Below are 18,828 nucleotides of genomic sequence, written 5' to 3'. Positions count from 1 at the left end.
AAAGGCAGGCAGAGGGAAGGTTTACCCAGAGAATATCAAATAATTACCATTTTCAATATTATTATTATATAGCAAAGCCTGTAAGTCTAGTGGAAGCTACTGATAAATACTAAAAGGAGGTTTTAACATTTTCATAAAGGAATCGTCCGTTGTTGTTGTTGTTTTAAAAAAGCCTCCCTTTTCCCTTTCCTCCTGTAAAGTAACACTGATTAAAAATCAACAGCAAAAACATTGTAATCATCACACACACCTATACGGTTTTAAACAAATGAAGAAAAAAAATCATCCATAAAGAGGTAGATTAAAAAAAAAGGAAGGAAACAAAAAACAAACGCACCATTCTTTGACACTTTTATTCGGTAGATTTCCTCCCTTCGGTTAAGCCCCCCACCCACCCACCCACCCAAATTTATTTTTAATGCCAGACATGGCAAGGAGTGATTACAGTCAACAACGTATTAAAACATTTTTGCTCTTTGCGACACAGACCCCTTTGACCACTGACCCATTTCATGTGCTTTTCGTCTTCTTTCCCCCCTTCTCTCTATATACCATCACCATCACAGGGCTGGGGAGAAAAGGGTTGTTTTAAAAGGGGGAAAAGGAGTCCAGGAGGGCATAGGAGGAATGCTACAAGCCACAGCAGGAATGGGCTGTTATTTCATAATAAAAAGGGGGCCACAAATAATACAGTAATGAGGTTACACAGTTAACTCCCACAGCATGACTTGAAGGCTTATTTTTCCCCCTCGCTTCTGTGGCGATATCATCACAATGGAAGGCATTAAAAATAAACTGGCAGAACCCAAAGTTGATCAGCAGTCCAATCCGTAGTCCATTAGGCAAGATGGTGCGAGTAGTCGTTAACGTTAAAAAGTGCCCTAAACTCACCTAAATGACTAGCGGACATGGAGCACTCCCCAGCGTCAAGAGGTTGCCCACACAGCTATCTAGAAGAGTAGGTTGTCAATATGGCACGTTTTTTAAAACACTGGGCAAAGTGTGCCACAATGGACTTCTCCGTTTCTCTCTCCCTGTTGCTCTCCTGCTCTCTGGTTTCTCCCTCCTATTGTTTACAGGTACAAATGCTAGGTTCAATCTATCTGAACTATGCAGGAAAGTGGACTCCTCTGCTAGGGATACTAGCCCTAATTCACTTTGTCTTGAAATATATACAAGTTGTTTGTAGTGGCTACAGCGATGATGTTTTCCTTGGGGTGCCAGGCAGTGTGGAGGATCTTTTTGTTGAAGTCTAGGCTGTCGACGCTGATCTCGTCCTTCTTCCTTTTCCCGCTCGCGCAGACTTTGCGGGGTTTCAAAACCGTGCGCGGCTTATTGTTTTCGCGAGACGCTTCTAAAGTAATATCCCGTTTCGTGTTCCTATCAAACATCCGGAAGAAGTTGTTGTAGGAGCCGGTCATGATGACACTGGAAGTGGAGAGGACAAAAGAAAAGAGTTCACAAAATAAGTCTTTCAGTTTCTTTCGGTACAATCACATTGTTTGCCTCTATTACCAAGACTCATTTTTAAGAATGCAATCCAATCAAAGAACAAAACAAATGCACGCTTCTTATTCTTGGAAGTGAAATGACATCCAAAGCTAAGTTTATATATAGTCATGAAGAACAAAACAAATGCATGCTTCTTATTCTTGAAGTGAAATGACATCCAAAGCTAAGTTTATATATAGTCACAATTTCAACCACTGGCAGTGCATAATAGCAGCTTGTTCTTATGGGGGAAAGAGAAATGTAGAGTTGCTCATTCATTTATGACTTTCTCCTGAGGCCATGCCCCTGAACATAGCGCACTGAAATTAAATGGATAACAAAATGTAATACAGGTTGAGTATACCTTATCCAAAATGCTTGGAGCAACAGTTTGAATTTCATATATATATATATATATATATATATATATATATATATAGTTAGGGGTATTTACATATACACAATGTACCTTGGAGACGAAGTCTGAACATTCAATTATGTGTCATGTACACGTTATACAACACATACCCTAAAGTTAATTTTATACATTTTTAAACCATTTTGTGCATGAAACAAAGGTCTGTGTATATTGAGCCATCAGAAAGCAAAGGTGTCAATATCTCAGCCACCCATAAAAATGTTTTCGATTTTGGAGCATTTTGGATTTCTGGGGAAGGGATACTCAACCCGTAGAATAAAACTAATAAGTATTACCGCAATCATAAAGTGCTTGTCTGCTTCTCTCATATAGGCTACGGATTGTGCCAGAGAACCTTAATTTTTAAATTCAGTTTGTATTCACTGAACTCAGGGAAGCATACATGGATACCGTCTCTCCATTTTACCCTGACATCCCGGCTCAAGATTTCTGAATGAGCGTCATGGCCAGCTGGGAATTTGAATATTGGTTTCCCCAGATCTAACTCTGCAACCTTGACACACAGATTCTCACAAACTCCCTTGTGAGAGTACTATTCCCATGACTCACTGACTTCCAGGCATCGCATGATGCTTTGTTTCCAGGAAGCAATTCTTGTCTTTCTGGGAGCAGTGGCAAACCCTCTAATTATAACAAAATTATAGCGTAGCAATTTAAAAAAAAAAGTTGCAAGATCTCCCATTTCTGTGTCTCACACAAAGACACATACACACAGATAATACAGGGAAGTGTATACAAAAGGAACAGTTTCATAAAGTTGAAAGATTAACACATTTGTTTGGACATAGACCTCTATGGGCCGGAATCCATTTCATCAGATACAACACTGAATTACTGATACTAAGTGTGTAAGGGGTTCTCTTGCACTCACATTAGTTATTTCTTCTTCCATAAACCTTCTCCAAAACATTAGTAAAACCAAAAATATAGTGCTGGGTGGCAGCTATGCCTGCAATTTGCTTAACCAAACAAGAAGCCTTTGGGTTGCCAGCCAGATTGCAATGTATTAAGAGAAAGGCAGAGAAAAGGGTAGACTTGCCTGTCTGATCCATTCCAGCAGCATTCAAATTTGTCAAAAATGCAGTCATTTTCATAGAGTGAACAAAGTTTACTTCTGAGGTATTCATGCACCTGGAAGGTGAACACACAGGTTAGGAGCATAAAAGAGACAACAGCAGAATGAATTGATGGATTTAACATTGGGTTTTTTTCTGGCTTTCTCTCTTTAAAAGAAAGCCACAACCAGTTTGAGTTATGGGTCCAATTTTTTAAATAGGGAGATGCAAATTAGGCTAAGTATTGAGGAAATATTTATGGTTTTGTTTTTCATGCTTTCTGCTTTGCAAGTTTCATCTCAGGTTGGGCAAAAAAAGAGTAAACTGCTTCCACCCTCAGACCTGAAATGGAGCAATTTCACAGGATACCTGGTATGTTTCCACAGGTCTGTTTTCCATATTTAAATCCCAAATTTTCACAGACAGATAATCTCTAGTCATCATATATCGGCCACTATGGCTGAATTTCACATCGGAGATGGAGGAGATGATTTCAGAGAAAAACGACCGGTTGCTAGGGTCCTCTGGTTCTTCGAACACTGCAAATGTGAGACAAGCACAACAATTCATCTAACCCAAAAGAATGCACTCTTTTCATTCACTTAAAAAACAAACAAGCCAAGGACTGCAATATCAATCTTAAAAAACCAAAGCGATCTGAATGGAAATGTAATAAAGCATTACTCACATTTTGTATGCCTATCACAGAGCGCTGATGCTCTCATGTCACACAGACGGATTGTTCCTTTACTACTGCTGTAGACAAATGTGTTACAGCTGTTTGGATGGAATTCTGCTGCCGTTATCACCTCTGTCAGTTCTTCCATGTTGGCAGGCTTAATATCTACAATATCTATAGATTTGACATTAAGGACCTTCTTTTGATAATGGTTGCAGCTATCTGAACTGTAACCAACACTTGGGGACACAACAGCTTTCTGGAAGACACAGTTCCTTGGGAAAGAGACTGGACAGGGCCAGTTATTTGATTGCCAAGCCACCTGAGATCTGCCAACTTGACTAGTTAGGGGCCAGAGTGTCTGAACATTAACTTACCACCACTACATTTACCATCTGTTACTTAACTGTACAATTCAATTATGGAGTCCCTGCCCACAGGGCTTGTAGCCTGTCTGGAATGCTTTTTTCCTTGGCTTTAACACTGGTTTGCCCCGACAGTGATCCAACCTTTGGTGGAATGGCACTGGGCTGAAAGGGATACAAAGGGTACAGCATAGAAACTTAAGGATGCATTTTCCTTTTAGTCCCAGAGGCCAAAGTTAAAGATAACTCCATACTTGATGGACCATGTCATTGTTGGGTTGTTTACCTCACTTTATTGTGTAGTGAGAAACATGTAGATCATCTAGATGTTATTGAGAGGCAGCACCCATCAGCTATAACCAGTACAGCCAACAGTGAAGGGATTTGTAGTCCAGTAACACCTAGAGAGACGCATGTTGGTCTATGAACTTTATGTTGCTAATATTAAAAGTCCCTTTGCTCTTCCCTTCCACTGTACGTTAAATAAATCCTTAAGCTTTCTCTTTTTCAGTATTTCATTAATATTTTGCTCGCTGGTTTCCCCCACTCCATTCATTTTCAAGGAGCACAGACTCCCATGCGTTGGAGGCACTACAACATATCCACCACTACGGACTGCAGCTCACCTTTCCCAGTAATGTTGAAACCATGTTGATACCATTAATCTTTAGGGCTGCTGGTAGCTGCTGAAGGAGAGGTTAGACAGAAATCCTCTTCCACTGTTATGGATGGAATCAAGTATTGATTTAGACTTATTTATCTTATGGATATCCACCTTTCTCTCAGGATGGGAGATCTCCACCTCCCAGAACTGTTGCCTGCCGTGACCATTCCACATAATGCTTAGAGACGTTTAAATTAGTTTACTTCTTCTTCTATCTCCATGATCTTTGGTATTACTTGTAGGTTTCTTAAGACTGACAGCTATTTAAACTCAATCCACCTTGAGCACAAGATAAATATAGGAAACATAATTATCTCAAAAAACCAAAGTCATAACATTCTTTGCTCTCACCACTAATCTTATTCTAATAGGCGTTATTTCTGCAATAGTCACCGGTAATTAAGCAGGGCGAGAAGGAGGCAGGTATGCAGTAGGCCTACAAAGATAATCGTATGATTTCTCCATCCCAACCCCTGATTTTTATAATGCTAACACATCAGAAGAAAAGGATACTAAAACTTCTGTCTGTGATTTCTAGGTGCCACAAATTAATCCGCAAGTCATCTGCAGACAGGTACGTTTCATAGTCACTATTGATAGAAATAGAGTTGATGTGATATGTGTGGGCGTTGGCAAATATCCTTCGTGGACTGGCTTCCACCATGAGATCCATCGGCCTGAATACTGGTACCTGCAAAGTACAGAAGAAAAAAATCCATGTAGAAACCCAACACTGAGAGCAAACTTTTTGCTGTCACCACTGAACACCATCAGCCTGAGAGACAGGAGGCCTACATCTCCCTATATGGGAAGGTTAGGGCAGATGGAGGCATGCATGTCAATCTATGTTGTTTCCCCTGTTATAACAGTAATACAAGACATGCTAGAACAGGACAGATGCCAATGGGAACCCCACAGAGAAGCACATGAGTGCAAAAGTACCCATTTGTTTGTGTTCCCAAGCAACTGATACTAAGAGACATACTGTCCCTGATATTGGAGCTAATATATATCCACTGTGGGTAGTACCATGTATAGCCTTGTCCTTTATGAATTTGTTTAAAACCCTTTTAAATCCATCCAATTTAGTGGATGGATCCAATATCCACTGTGGTATCAAATCCCATAGTTCAACTATGCACCCTATGAAGAATTTTTTCCTGTTCTCTGCCCTGAATCCCCAACCATTCCACTTCAGTAGATCTACAATTCAAGTATTATGAAGAGAACATTTTCTTCCTATCCATTTTTGCTATACCGCATGTAATTTTAGACACCTATATCATGCCATTCTTTCAGACATCATGGCAAACCATACTTAGTAGAAGCCATGGTTTGCAAGCGCACTTTCCAACTACTTGCTAGCTAACACCAAACCATGATTTGCCACTCCATTTAAACCTAAAATAAATTGACAAGCCACTGTAAGTATTTCTTGCCTTTAAAAACCTTATAAAATTCATGGGGTTGCCATAAGTTGACTTGAAGGCACATAGCCAGACAATGCCTGGAATAATCCTGTTCCACTCTCACCACTGAATATTTGCCAATCCTACAGCTAGATTCTATAAAGGGAGCAAGATCAACAGAACATGATACTCACCCGTAATGTTGTGACTGTAGTGGGGTCCCTATACCGTCCATCTTCTTCCTTCAAGTTATAGCCCTCTGGTCTTTTATCCCTTTCACTAATTTTCCATAGTTTTATTGTTTTGTCTGAAACACATTTGCAATAATCATGATGAAGAAAGCTAACACCCAAATCCTCACCAATAAAACAGATCAATCATACAAGAGAAGGATGCTACCTTGATTTAAAACACCCCAGCTGGATAACACATGAGCATGATTTAAAATTTTATTTGATGCTTGATACCTGATATATTGGGCTGGTCTAGCTATCTAACACTGGTGTTCCTTGAAGCCCATCACTCCTATGTGATGGCTCAGGGCTCCCACTATACCTGCAATTCCAAACATATACAGGATTTGAATAATCTTGAATGAATACAAAGGGCTAGCTGCAATAGTTTGTGGCAAGATACCGTGTAGCATTTTGGAGCCTGAGAAATTATATTTGGCATAGGATTTTGTGGACTGTGGTCTCTGGTGAACTCCATGTAACTTTATGCCGGATAAAATTTTGCAAGGAGTCGCATGTGGGAACTGTGTGGCCCTCCAAATGTTGCTGGCCTACAACTCTCAGCATTCTTCACCACTGGCTCTACTGGCTATGGCAGCCTAGCAACCTCTGGAAGGACGGCACAATTCCCACTCCTGGATTGGAGTTCAGAACATGTTGGCATTTTAGTAAATGACTCCAAAAAGCATGCAGGTTTCTCAAAGCAATTTGTGGATTTGGGCAAGATATATTTAATCTAAGGTTATACCTTACAACCCAGAACCTTAGAAAGTAAAGAAATCATCTTTCCAGAACCAGGAACTTAAGTCAAGAACAAGATCAAGCAGCCTGATCCACAAACCTTACAATCAAGAATATAGAGTCTAAATTAAATGGCTTGAATATGTTCATTTAAACTTAAAGCCTGCAAAACATGGCATAGCACCTGTGTCCAGTTTTATAAAACGTTCCAGTTAGTGACACATCGGTAATGTGGCAGAATGAATCACAAAAAGATGTGGCTAAGATGTGGCAAAAAGAAGAAAAAGTCCTGTTATACATGGGGAGCTCTATACAAGAGATTGAGCATCCATAAAACAGGTTGGGAGCTAACAAGATCCCTGCTGGGTGAAGGCAAGGGTTATTCCAGACAAGTTTTCCCTATGGTGGCCAATCAGATACCTCTAGGAAGCCATAAGTTAGGTCTTGCAATACGAGGGCCAGGATGTATCCTTTATATTAATGCTGGAGAATGTGTGTTCTACCCAAAACTGTTGGACTCAAACTTCCATCAGCCCTAGCCAGCATTGTCAATGGTGAGGGATGATGGCATCTGCAATCTAGTAAGTTGAGGGTTGCACATTCCCCAACCCTACTTCATACAGCTGGGAACTGATCCAACAAGGCAGCAAAATCAACAGTAGCAAAGTCTCTACAAACAGACCTAGAGGAAGTGTTTTCAGGAATCAGTATTAGGACGGTCTTACCGTTTGTAGACAATAAAAATTGAGCAGCATTTTTCTGGGGTAACCATTTAATTTTGTTGATCTTTTCTTCGATTTCTAAACTTTTCAAGTAGTCAAACTCTGGTTCATGGCTTTGAAAGGTACTGTAAACATTGTATTCGCCTCTGCTGTGAGACTGTGTTTTGTTCTGGGCAAAACAAAACAAACAAAGAACAGAGAAAACGTATGGAATTCAGTGAAAGCCGAATGTTGTAGTTGTATATTTGCATTTCTCAAAGAATGGCTCAAGGTGGCTTGCAGAGATTAAATCAAATAAAACAAATAAAATTAAAACATAAGAGATTAAAAACATGATATCATTTTAAAAAGTATATCATTCACACAGATAAAAAGTTCCTTCCACAGCAGTTTCGCTTAATCTGAGGGAATTAAAGTAAACCCATAAGATAGTATTTTAGTGCAGGAGAGAATCCCAGTCTAACTGAAGAAATCTCAGCTGATAAATTTGTCAACCAAATCTCCATTCTTACATTTTAGAAAAGTAATTTTTAAGCTCAAAGTCACTGCAAGCATCTTCTTACATAAGGCAGAGGAAGAAAAGGGATGCTTCTAATATGCTTCCCCATTATTTGGGGACAACTTTTCAAACAATTTATTTTTAAATTTAATTAACTCATTGACTATATAGTGCACTTTGATACTATCGCCTTAAAAACTTGTTTCATTTGTTGTGTGTTTGCAAAAACATACACTCGTGAAAGCAACACAAGACTGGATTTGCTGGTGTATAATCTGCTGGGGACTTTGGAATCAGAGTTGAAATCATTGTGCAAATGTATTGCTTTTGAACTCATTGTCTTATTTATCTCTTGAAGAAGAAGACAATGACATGATCAACAGTGGGATGGGACAAAAAGAGAACATGAGCACACTGTACATGATCCAAAGCAAAAGGTGATGGGAACAGCTTTGCCTCAACAGCTGCAAGGTCCTAATCAAATTGATTAGTCTTTCAGGTGCCACAGGACTGTTCGTTTAAACTGTGTTTTTATTCTCTGGCTGTGTATTACTAATATCATGATGGCAGGGCAGCAGCCATCATGAAGGAAGGAATTTTACTTCCACTAGGCTGAGCACACTGTTCAACCTGGAGTGGGGAAAATGGGCACCAGGTACACTAATAAACCTGTGCTTTGGGAACACACAAGGAAGTGTTATTGTTTTGTAGGAAATCCTAGTTACACTTCATTGATCCTCTTCCTCTGAAGTTGTTTCCAAAGCTAGACATCTTGCTGTGTGCTTACTCACATCTACATTCCATGTTTCATCAATATCTCACTACGACGTCACAAATTGATCAAGAGGATGCTGACGTCATTTAAAACAACAACAGCCCACATGTGTCTTGTCAAAATATGTCAGAGTTGTCCATGGTGACACTCAGCTGTATTCTAGTTTAATGTAATTAACATTCTGTTGGCGTGAATCTTGCTCACATTATCAGTTTAGGGACAGTATTCATTTCCTACCACCCAACCTGCTCTACATTGCTTTGCATGGTTGAACTGCTACTGCATTCCAGCCCAGGCATGACAACAGCTCAGTGGTGAGTGAAATTACATATCTGCTGAACTCCAGGGAAGGGATCAGGTGTCAAGAGATGCTGTGATGAAAGATGGCAAGGCTCCTGGAGATCATTTGTGCTAAAGAGCTGCACTAGGATAACATGGAATACAGGAAGAGAAACACAAAGTTGGAAGAGACCACAAGGTCCATCCAGTCCAACCTCATTTTGCCACGCAGGAAGATACAATCCAAGCCCTCCAGACAGATGGCCATCCAGCCTCTGTTTAAACACCTCCAAAGAAGGAGACTCCATGACGCTCCGAGGTAGAGTCTTCCACTGCTGAACCATCAGTGCACTTGGGTAAGTCACACTCTCAAACCCTCAGAGGAAGGCAAGGGCAAACCCCCTGTGAAAAGTTCTTCCAAGAAACCTCCATGATAGGTTCAACAAAAGTCAGAAATGACTTAAAGGCATACAACAACAACAACAACAACAGAATGCCTAATTTACATAAAAGTAAATAAACTACAGTTTGATAGTAAGGCGATGTTGAGAAAATTGTATTTAGGACCCACAGTCTTAAAATCTAGTTCTCAGGATTTTTGGAAGGACAGAAAATTGCTCATTAAAATCGGTATACATCAATGTTGTACAAAGGTCCTCTGAGAAAAGCAAAACTATTTTTAGTGCACTTAAGCATAAATCGTGTTTCTATTAAACAGTTAACATGGTGTTATCAGCCTTCCCCAACCTGATGATGCATTCTATATGAATCAGACTCCTGGTATGGGACCTGTGGCCCAATATAACCAGAAAGCCCTGATTATTGTGGTTTAATACAGATTATTAAGAGCAGTGTTAAGCATCTCTATATGTGTCTGAACAAGGAGACAATGAGATGGTGCAATCATCAAGGTACAAAATCAAAGATGAACAGCCACCGTGAATCCCATTTTGCAAGAAAGGCAGGCTATAAATCCAATAAATTAATAAATAAATAACCACCTCTAGGTACTCCTTGCATGAGAAACCCCAATGAAATTAACTGGGTTTCCGGTTAATTAATTAATTAGTTAACCACAGCTTCAAGTTGTGTTGTTACTACTAGCCACAGTTAAACTTAACCATGGTTGATCCAGGTTCTGACAATATGGCAAGCTGAGAATTGGGAGTGTTGGATCAGAAGGTTAATGAGGTTCATGATCAGCAGGCTACTCTGACATCCAGATGCATCCACAAAGATAAAGACACTATAAAGCTTTCTCAACACTACTCTTTCTCCTAACATTTAACATCCTAACAACAGAATGTGTTCACTGTTAAAAAGTAATCTTCATCAATTTCTACAGCCCATGTGCCACTCAGCCTAACTGTGCTTGGATTCCACCAACGGATAGAAAGAAGTCTTTTAGCTGACTATCACCAATTCTTTTGTTTTATTTTAAATGTCTTTTGTTAACACCGTGCAATTTTTGGCTGAAAAGAGAAGCACAGACATGTACCCAGAAAGAGAGTTGTTTCTAGATGATTCCCCACTAGGTGGCACTAAAAGATCAAAGTAACTTTTGCAGCGAAAACATATTAGTTACCCCCAAAAGTCATAGGTAGAGATTTCATTTAAAAATAGAGATTTTTGAAAAACAGAGAGAGTAGAGCAGAAAAACAAAGAGTAGAGATTTCTTTCAAAAATTATGTTATGTATCCATCGAACTTGGATACCAACTAAAATGCAATTCACTTATATCAAACCATAAGTAAAGATTATATGTTCAGAAATTTAAGATGAATTGTTTTTTGTGGGTTTTGCCGGCTATGTGGTCATGTTAAGGAAGAGTTTATTCCTGATGTTTCACCAGCATCTGTGGCTTTAGAAGATGCCAACAACAGATGCTGGCAAAACGTCAGGAATAAAGTCTTCCAGAACATGGCCATATAGCCCAAAAAACCCACAAAAACCGATGGAAAGCCTTCGACTTCATGTGTGCCTTTCGACATGCCAACAAAGCTATAGCCCTAGACTTGTTAGATAAAGGGTATTTTGGTACCAGTAAAATGTTATACAAAACAGAGAATGACTCCTTGAATCAGACATGGGCTGGGCCCAAGGTTATTAAGGACAATGTAGGTTAAAGCCAACCTGGAACGCTAGAGAAAACTAAAGCAGATGCCTGATTCTTGCAAATGCCATTTAGACGTAAGACACAGCAAACTCATTACATACATTCAATGATGGGAGGATGGATGAATGAACTGCACTGCAATTGTAAGAAAATAGAGAGCATTTTAATGGAAGCCCTCTTTAAAGTGCTTGCTTATAGGAACACGATGCACTAAAATGTCAACAGGAATCAGCATTATTATTATTAGTATCATCTGCTAAAAGCTATTCAGATTATTAGGAGATCTGCTTCCTGAACATTGAAGTTTCACTGGAAGCACATAAGTCATGGACCTCAAATACTATCTTCTAACACAAACATTTTATTTACTGCATCCAGAAGTAACTGGCTACAAGTAACAGATTAGTTGTCCTGTTACCAACAATTAAGGCCTAACTTAAATTATATTAACAACTGTGGCTTGATGGGGGATAATCAGTTCTTTTGCAGGGTAACTGTAATGGTTTTGATTAGTTCAGTTACAAGGTATGGGGATATCACACGGTTCAAATGTTGTTTCATGCTTCGTCAGGTGTATGGGGTGAAAAATGAGGTGGACAGGAGTGTGTGTTCTCTATCACAGGCTTTTGGCATTTAGGTCATTTTAAAATATCTATTTAGCTGCTTCTGAGAAAAAGAGCAGCAAACAGGTATTCTAAAATTTGTAATTCTAACAGTAACTTGGAACTTGATGCTTGGAGCTATAATTGCAACCAACTGATTTTTAAGTCACTATCCAAGGTCTGTTATTTACTCATCTCTCTCTGCCCCACAGATTATTGGGAAGTTTTAATGCTGCATAAGAATACAATGGACCCTTGTTATCTGCAATCCTACATACTCCTAGTTGGGAATAAACAGAAATGGGATTTAGTTCTGTGTAAAATTGCTGTTTGAATAGGATTGTGCTCTCTGGATTATGTATTTACTCTTGTACTGGTATTTTCATGTAACAGGTCAAGTCGCCCCACATTTTAAGCTCTCCTTTGTAATATAGCATGTCTACATCTGGATATGTTAACCAAATGTTATTCCAATGTTATATACTTGTCGACAAAAAGAAATCACGCAAGATGATTTGACAGCTTCAGCTTGCACAATTTGGTGGGGGGGGGGGCAGGGAACAAGGTTGCCATTCCTACTCAAGTCAACATCAAAGATTGGGAGAAGGGATATCGGCACATAATGCCAACCCGAAACTTACCTCTTGCTCTTGTTGAAAGATGACAACTCTACCGCCTTTGTCTCCTGTCGCTAGTAATTCTCCAGAATGATTAAATTCTACTGTAGAGATTATGTCTGCTGTATAAGAAAGAAGATACAGACATTAATACTATTTTTTAAAAACCTGAGAGAACATCTCTCTAGGAATCTCTAAATCTTCCAATGCAATTCTGTGATCAACATCCAGCAGAGGCTGACCAAAGAGTCATGCTGGAGGACCTACAAATGCCTAGAGAAGTGTTTTCTCTAGGAATCCCTAGGTCCTCCAGTGTGACTCTATGGTCAATTTCTGGCAGAGTCACACTGGAGGACCTAGAGCAGTGGTTCCCAACCTGTGGGTCGGGACCCCTTTGGGGGTCGATGGACCCTTTCATGGGGGTCGCCTAAGACCATTGGAAAACACCTGTTTAATTACAGTTATGAAGTAGCAACGAAAATAATTTCATGGTTGGGGGTCACCACAACATAAGGAACTGTATTAAAGGGTCGTGGCATTAGGAAGGCTGGGAACCACTGACCTAGAGGTTCCTAGAGAGAACATAGTAATAAAATCTGTGTATAATCAAATCCAGAAAACTCAAAGCTGCAAAAGTGGAGGGCTGACTTCCATAGCACTAGCCAATTTTTGATGACACATTTCAGGATTCTATATGAGAACCCCAAAATGCAGGTGCTTGGCAAACAGGAAACAGAAAGTTTGGCACGTTACACATGACAGTTAAAGGACCTCTCAACAAAGCAGAGGGTGTGGAATGTGTGTCCCTTCAGATACTGCTGGACTGCAACTCCCATCACCTTGAGCCAGTATAGCCAGTGGTGAGGAAAAGCAGTTTAAACAACACCTGGAGAGTTTAGAAATGCAGTCTAAACAACATCTGGAGAGTCACATGCCTCCCATCCCTGCAATAATGTAGCATCCCCTCCAAATAAGACCAATAAATAAATACTCCATTACAAATTAGAACAGAGCATCAGGAAAAACCTCTGACATAGTGATACAACTGAGCATGCTTTTATCATTCTGCTTGGAAATCCTGTCTGCATTGGAAATAGAGAGCCAACATGAAGAGGGAGGGGAGAGAACTTCTACAGTGCCTCCAACTGCAAAAAGGACCAAAATTGGCATTGGAACTTAATGCAGATGTATGGTGTGATAAAGGCAATAGATCGGTTGAAGAAGAAAGCTCTGACAATATTTTAACTGCCAAAATTAATCCAAGATATATGTATGCTTTGTGCTAGCAAGTTAAATGAAGATGATTCAGTGAAGCTAGAGGCTACATATTTTATACAGCATCACAAAGGAGGAATACAAAAGAAACAGCACACAAGATCAGAATCTCAAGACATTCTAATGAATTGACAAAGAAACTCATCACAAGTATCTCTTAGACGAAGGTGACAGACAAAGTTGTGGGGTTGACCTGGTTTCAACCTGGTGCACAGGCATTACTTTAACCAAAGGTTCAGTGACTGCAAACGTAAGAACTTCTAGTTCTCGAGAAAACTATCTTGACCATAAGTTACCGGTAGAAAATACAAGCATCCTCACTTAATAAGGAAGAGGAAGAAGAAAAGGATCAGGTACCAAATGATGGGGGGGGGAGGGGGTTCCTACTGAAAACCCTGAACAGTTTTAGGTGACTTGATGGCCTCTAGAACTTCCTCAAAACCCAATTATGGGAGTTATAGCCTAAAACCTCTGAAGGGCTAAAAAACATCCCCACTTCCATATTGCAAACAATAAGACAGATGGGGCCTTGCAGCCTGCTTACAACCAGTTAAATATCATGATTACATTGCAACCTCTGGAACTGGGGAAATTTAAGACTTACAAATCCATCTATAAATTCAGCAGCACCTCCACATTAGCATCCACACGTCCCCCAGTTAAACTTAGCACAGTTCTCCAGTTCCTCTACATTATTTTTGCTTTCTCCTCAAGTTCTGTAGAGTAGGACTGGGCTTTTTAAAAAATACATTGGGAAAAAAACTTCATGCACTGTCACGAGCTGAAAGTTAACATACCAGCAAAACCTAGCTTTTCAAATAAAAAAGCTTGTTTTCCCTTCATGGACAGGGCTTCCTTTCACCAGTTCATCACAAAAGGACGAAAAGCAATGACACACAAGGCGAAACAGAAAGAAGCATGCTTAATCATCACAAGGCAAAGCACCAAGCTACCCGGTGCATCTATGCATAACTAAGCGACGAGAGCAACTAGGCAAGCATTGGAAAGCAAAGAACTCACCGTTAAAAATAGTTCATTCCCATACCTTGGTCAAAGAAACAGGCAGACATCAAGGCACTGGTGTTAGACTGGGCGGATTTAATTGTGTTTGAAAACTGACATGGGAAGCATTTCATCTTCCGCAGTGCACCGAATTGCTTGTGTATTTTCATCTGTGTTAACACCCTTTCTGCCAAAGAAAATGAATGCGAGTCTTTTCTTTGAAATGGGACCGGGGATCTCAGTGATAATTACAGGAGAGGTTATTTTCATCCTTCAGTGCTGCAATGAGCAAGAGAGAATCCAGAGAACGTGCCACTCTCCTCTGCCCTCCCTCTTGGTGCCCTGCTATTTTTTGCTACAGTCTCTAGGTGGGGGTCTTTGCGACCGGCACACAGAGGCTCACATTGCTATCCAGTAGCCTGCAAAGCAATCCCTGCTACAGGCAAGCATCCAAAGCAAAAGGGAATCAGCAGAGGAGCCAGTGCCCTCTAAGTTTGTCAGCAAGCACTCAATGATGTGCCGCGTCTGACTATGCTCGACAGAGCACATTTTCCAAACCTACACCCAACGTCCATGCTCAAGGACCATCTGCCTATTACTGCACGCAGCTGGTATGTTGTGGAAGATTAAGATCAAATCAATGGAGGTGGGTTGCTCCCAGACCCATCAAAAGTCACACCAAAACAAGCACTCAGTCCTGCCCTTTAAGGGGCTACTTCTCTGTACTGTTTCTGCCAGTCTCCTGGTTATGACATGGATGCATCTGTGAAGAAGGCAAATGTCAGTGTCTCAGGCTGACCAGACATCCTCCTTTTCCAGGACGCAGGCTACATTTCAGCCTTCTGTCCAGGAGGAATTCCAAAAATGTATTCCATTTGGAGCATCACTAAGAAGCATTAATTTGAATTTATAAGAGTGTTAGCTTTTACTTTTGTAATGTCCCAGACGCTTCTTGAATGCCCTACAACTGGTCACCCTGTCCTTCATGACCCTTGCTCTCATGCCTCCCAGTAGCCTGCAGCTGCCCCTTTTCGTGCCGGATTGGGGCCATGGCAACCTCATGCCGCGGCCCCAGTCTGGCCTTTCGAGAGCACAAAAAGAAGCGGCAAAAAGCAGCTCTTTTTTTGCACCCTCAAAAGGTTGCAATAGCCACGGCTGAGCGGCTATATGCTGCTCCTTCAGTGCCTGTGTCATTTGGACACAGCGCTGGAGGAGTGCCATGATGCTGCGCACTGTGTGGAATGGTGCGCGGCATCATGGCACCCTGGTGGCGGAGTCAGGGCATGCAGCATCTGGGTGTGATGCCCCAACTCCGCCCACTGGCTGGCTTTTCGGGCCAGTCTGTATAGGGCCTTTGTCTTTCCAAAATGTAGAAATACAGCTAGGAGAGGACTAACTTTCTCCCAAGCAGATTTTGTCTTGTGTTATTAGCTTTGCCTTGGTGTTATGTTAGCCTTGTTAAAAACAGAGATCACACAGCTATTTTGAAATTAGTGAAACATGATTGATAATCTTGTTATTCATGTCTATCGACCAAGGATATTATGTTAATATCCTCTACAAAACAAGAAGACCTAATAGGATTATTAGAAGCCTTTATTAAAAAGATGGCTGCAATTTGGAATAATTACCACCTCATACTGCAAAGATGCTTAGAGGAAATTATATATGGATTGCTTGTTAATTATTTTCCATGACATTCAAGGAAAGGCATAAAGTAAATAATCTGAGTCCTGTGCTAATGCATTTAGGATCTTGAAAAGTTCATTGTTAAAATTATAAGCTAATCAACTAAGCAGACAACTGGCAGTCAAAGTGGGTTCAACTAAACCAAAGCTTTAGAAGCTACATGTTTCAATTCCCACTCCAAGAATCCATCAGCCATCTCCATCTTTCCAAGCTCTGAATTCTTCTGCTAGGAGGGGAAGAGGGCAAGCCATGCAACATATGGGAAAAGGTTAACCCATCCACCCCAAAAGGCGCAAAGCACAGACCATCAAAGTCAAGAACTGATTCAAGGTTTATTGTTGTGGACTTGGACTCCACCTAGAATTAGCAAGCAATAACTCTGAGATGGGAACCTCTATTTCTAATACCACAGACATGTCCAAATTAAAAAAAAACCCTCTTTGCAATGTGGGTGTTTCTCCCTCATATTTATTGGCACAAAAATAGTACAGAAGAGTGGTGTGCAATGCATTGCAAGACACTATATGGGTGCAGCAAAAGCTCTGAACCCTGTCACAGGAGTGCATTTAAAAGGGATGGAGTTGCTGTACCCAAGTGATGAGGGTGGCAATGCCCAAAAGAGAGACCGTGACACCTCTCATGGAGATGAGTACAACATACACAAAACAGATGTTGTGGAAGAAAAAGGTCTGCTAGAACATGGCCACATAGCTTGAAAAACCCACAAAAAGCTATGGATGCCGGTCATGAAAGCCTTTGACTTTACAAAACAGACAGTCAAAGAGGGGTCAGGGGGTGAAGAGAGGGCATGATTGTACCTTTTTAATAAAAGCTTCTAATAATCCTATTAGGTCTTCTTGTTTAGTAGAAGATATTAACATAATATCCTTGGTCAAATCATGTTTCTCTAACTTTAAAATTGTTATCTAGTCAACTTCTGGCAGAGTTGCACTGGAGAATTTAGAGATTCCTAGAGAAAACATATCAATCAAACCGCAAACAATCAGATCTGTAAAAGTCAAAGTCGCAAATGTGGCTCCACCTCCCCAATTATTCTGAGTATATTTGTAAAGTATTACTAAGAACTGTTAGCTACAGATTACGGTGTTTAAATCACACAGTGGATTCTCAGCATTTTAAGTCCTACCAAGTTCATCAAAGTTTGCTTCTGAATTGACACCAACGGACAGCTACACTTCCAATCTCCCCATGCCTATGGTAGCATCTCCCATGTCAAAAGATGAAGGTCTTGGGGTTCAAAGCGCGTTCCTAGCATTTTAATGTTGCAAGCTCCATCAAGGTTCTTAACCCTTTCTTCTGAATACAGATATAGCTCAAATAACAAATAAGATGTATTCCTGGGCTCTTATCACTCACTCTGTCTGTCTGTCTATTTATCCATCCATCCATCCATCCATCCATCCATCCATCCATCCATCCATCCCTCATGTATTCAACCAACTGATTGAAAATAGTGGTGGTGGTGGGGATCCAGAAAGTTCCAAAAAGCAAAACCTGAATTTGCTGCACTCCAAGCACTACAATGAATTCACACAAATGAAGTAATGTGTAGGCATACCCTGCCATAGCCTCCTACCATTTATTTACATTACATTAGACTCAAATTTGCCAAATAAAAATAAAAAAATATGTTATTTCTGCAGCTTTTAGTATGCTTACCTTCACAAAAAAATTGCAAGCTAGGCCATTACTACGCCAACATTACACATGATGAATAGCGAATGAACCTGCCAAAAGCTGAACAGAAAACCCATGTGAGAAGTGAGCTTTCAAGCCTCCAAGATTCAAACCAGATATCTGGCTCTCAAACACAATGACTTATGTGATCGTGATGGTTCATATTCCCCTAATAATCTTCATACTGTAGTCTTAATTAGCTTTTTTTCCCCCTATTTGCATTCCCCAACCTCATTATCAATGCCTTCATCACATAAAACAGGGGTGTGCAACTGTGGGAGGCTATGGGGATGCAATATCCCCCATAAGATCTTGGTAACTGAACTCCCCCATCATACTCTCCACTGCAAAAAAACAAACCCCAAAACTGCCCACAAATAACCCCACAACAATCCCTAGTGGCTTTGGGGGCAACTTCCCTGTGTCTGTAGGCCCCCGCAGGATGACTTATTTTTGCAAAATAGAAGTGACCTGAACT

At 40.4% G+C, this 18,828-nt stretch overlaps 1 protein-coding gene across 1 annotated transcript in view; it reads right to left on the bottom strand.

Moving 5' to 3' along the window:
* Window positions 1-400: 400 nt before the first annotated feature.
* Window positions 401-18,828, bottom strand: part of PPP2R2A (protein phosphatase 2 regulatory subunit Balpha) — a 39,239-nt gene continuing 20,811 nt past the window's right edge. The window contains exons 3-10 of the mRNA XM_089537416.1: window positions 12,711-12,808; window positions 7,802-7,967; window positions 6,297-6,409; window positions 5,207-5,384; window positions 3,674-3,838; window positions 3,355-3,524; window positions 2,970-3,061; window positions 401-1,428 (exon numbers count right to left, since the gene is read on the bottom strand). Of these exons, the coding sequence (XP_089393542.1) occupies window positions 1,149-1,428; window positions 2,970-3,061; window positions 3,355-3,524; window positions 3,674-3,838; window positions 5,207-5,384; window positions 6,297-6,409; window positions 7,802-7,967; window positions 12,711-12,808 (1,262 nt within the window). The 3' untranslated portion in view covers window positions 401-1,148. The remainder of the gene's footprint in view (window positions 1,429-2,969; window positions 3,062-3,354; window positions 3,525-3,673; window positions 3,839-5,206; window positions 5,385-6,296; window positions 6,410-7,801; window positions 7,968-12,710; window positions 12,809-18,828) is intronic.

This window comes from Sceloporus occidentalis, unplaced genomic scaffold, assembly GCF_023333645.1.
Source record: "Sceloporus occidentalis isolate IW3139 unplaced genomic scaffold, rSceOcc1.0.p SCAF_9, whole genome shotgun sequence".
In the NCBI taxonomy this organism is placed as follows: domain Eukaryota; kingdom Metazoa; phylum Chordata; class Lepidosauria; order Squamata; family Phrynosomatidae; genus Sceloporus; species Sceloporus occidentalis.
This window is presented reverse-complemented; position numbering and strand designations above follow the sequence as displayed.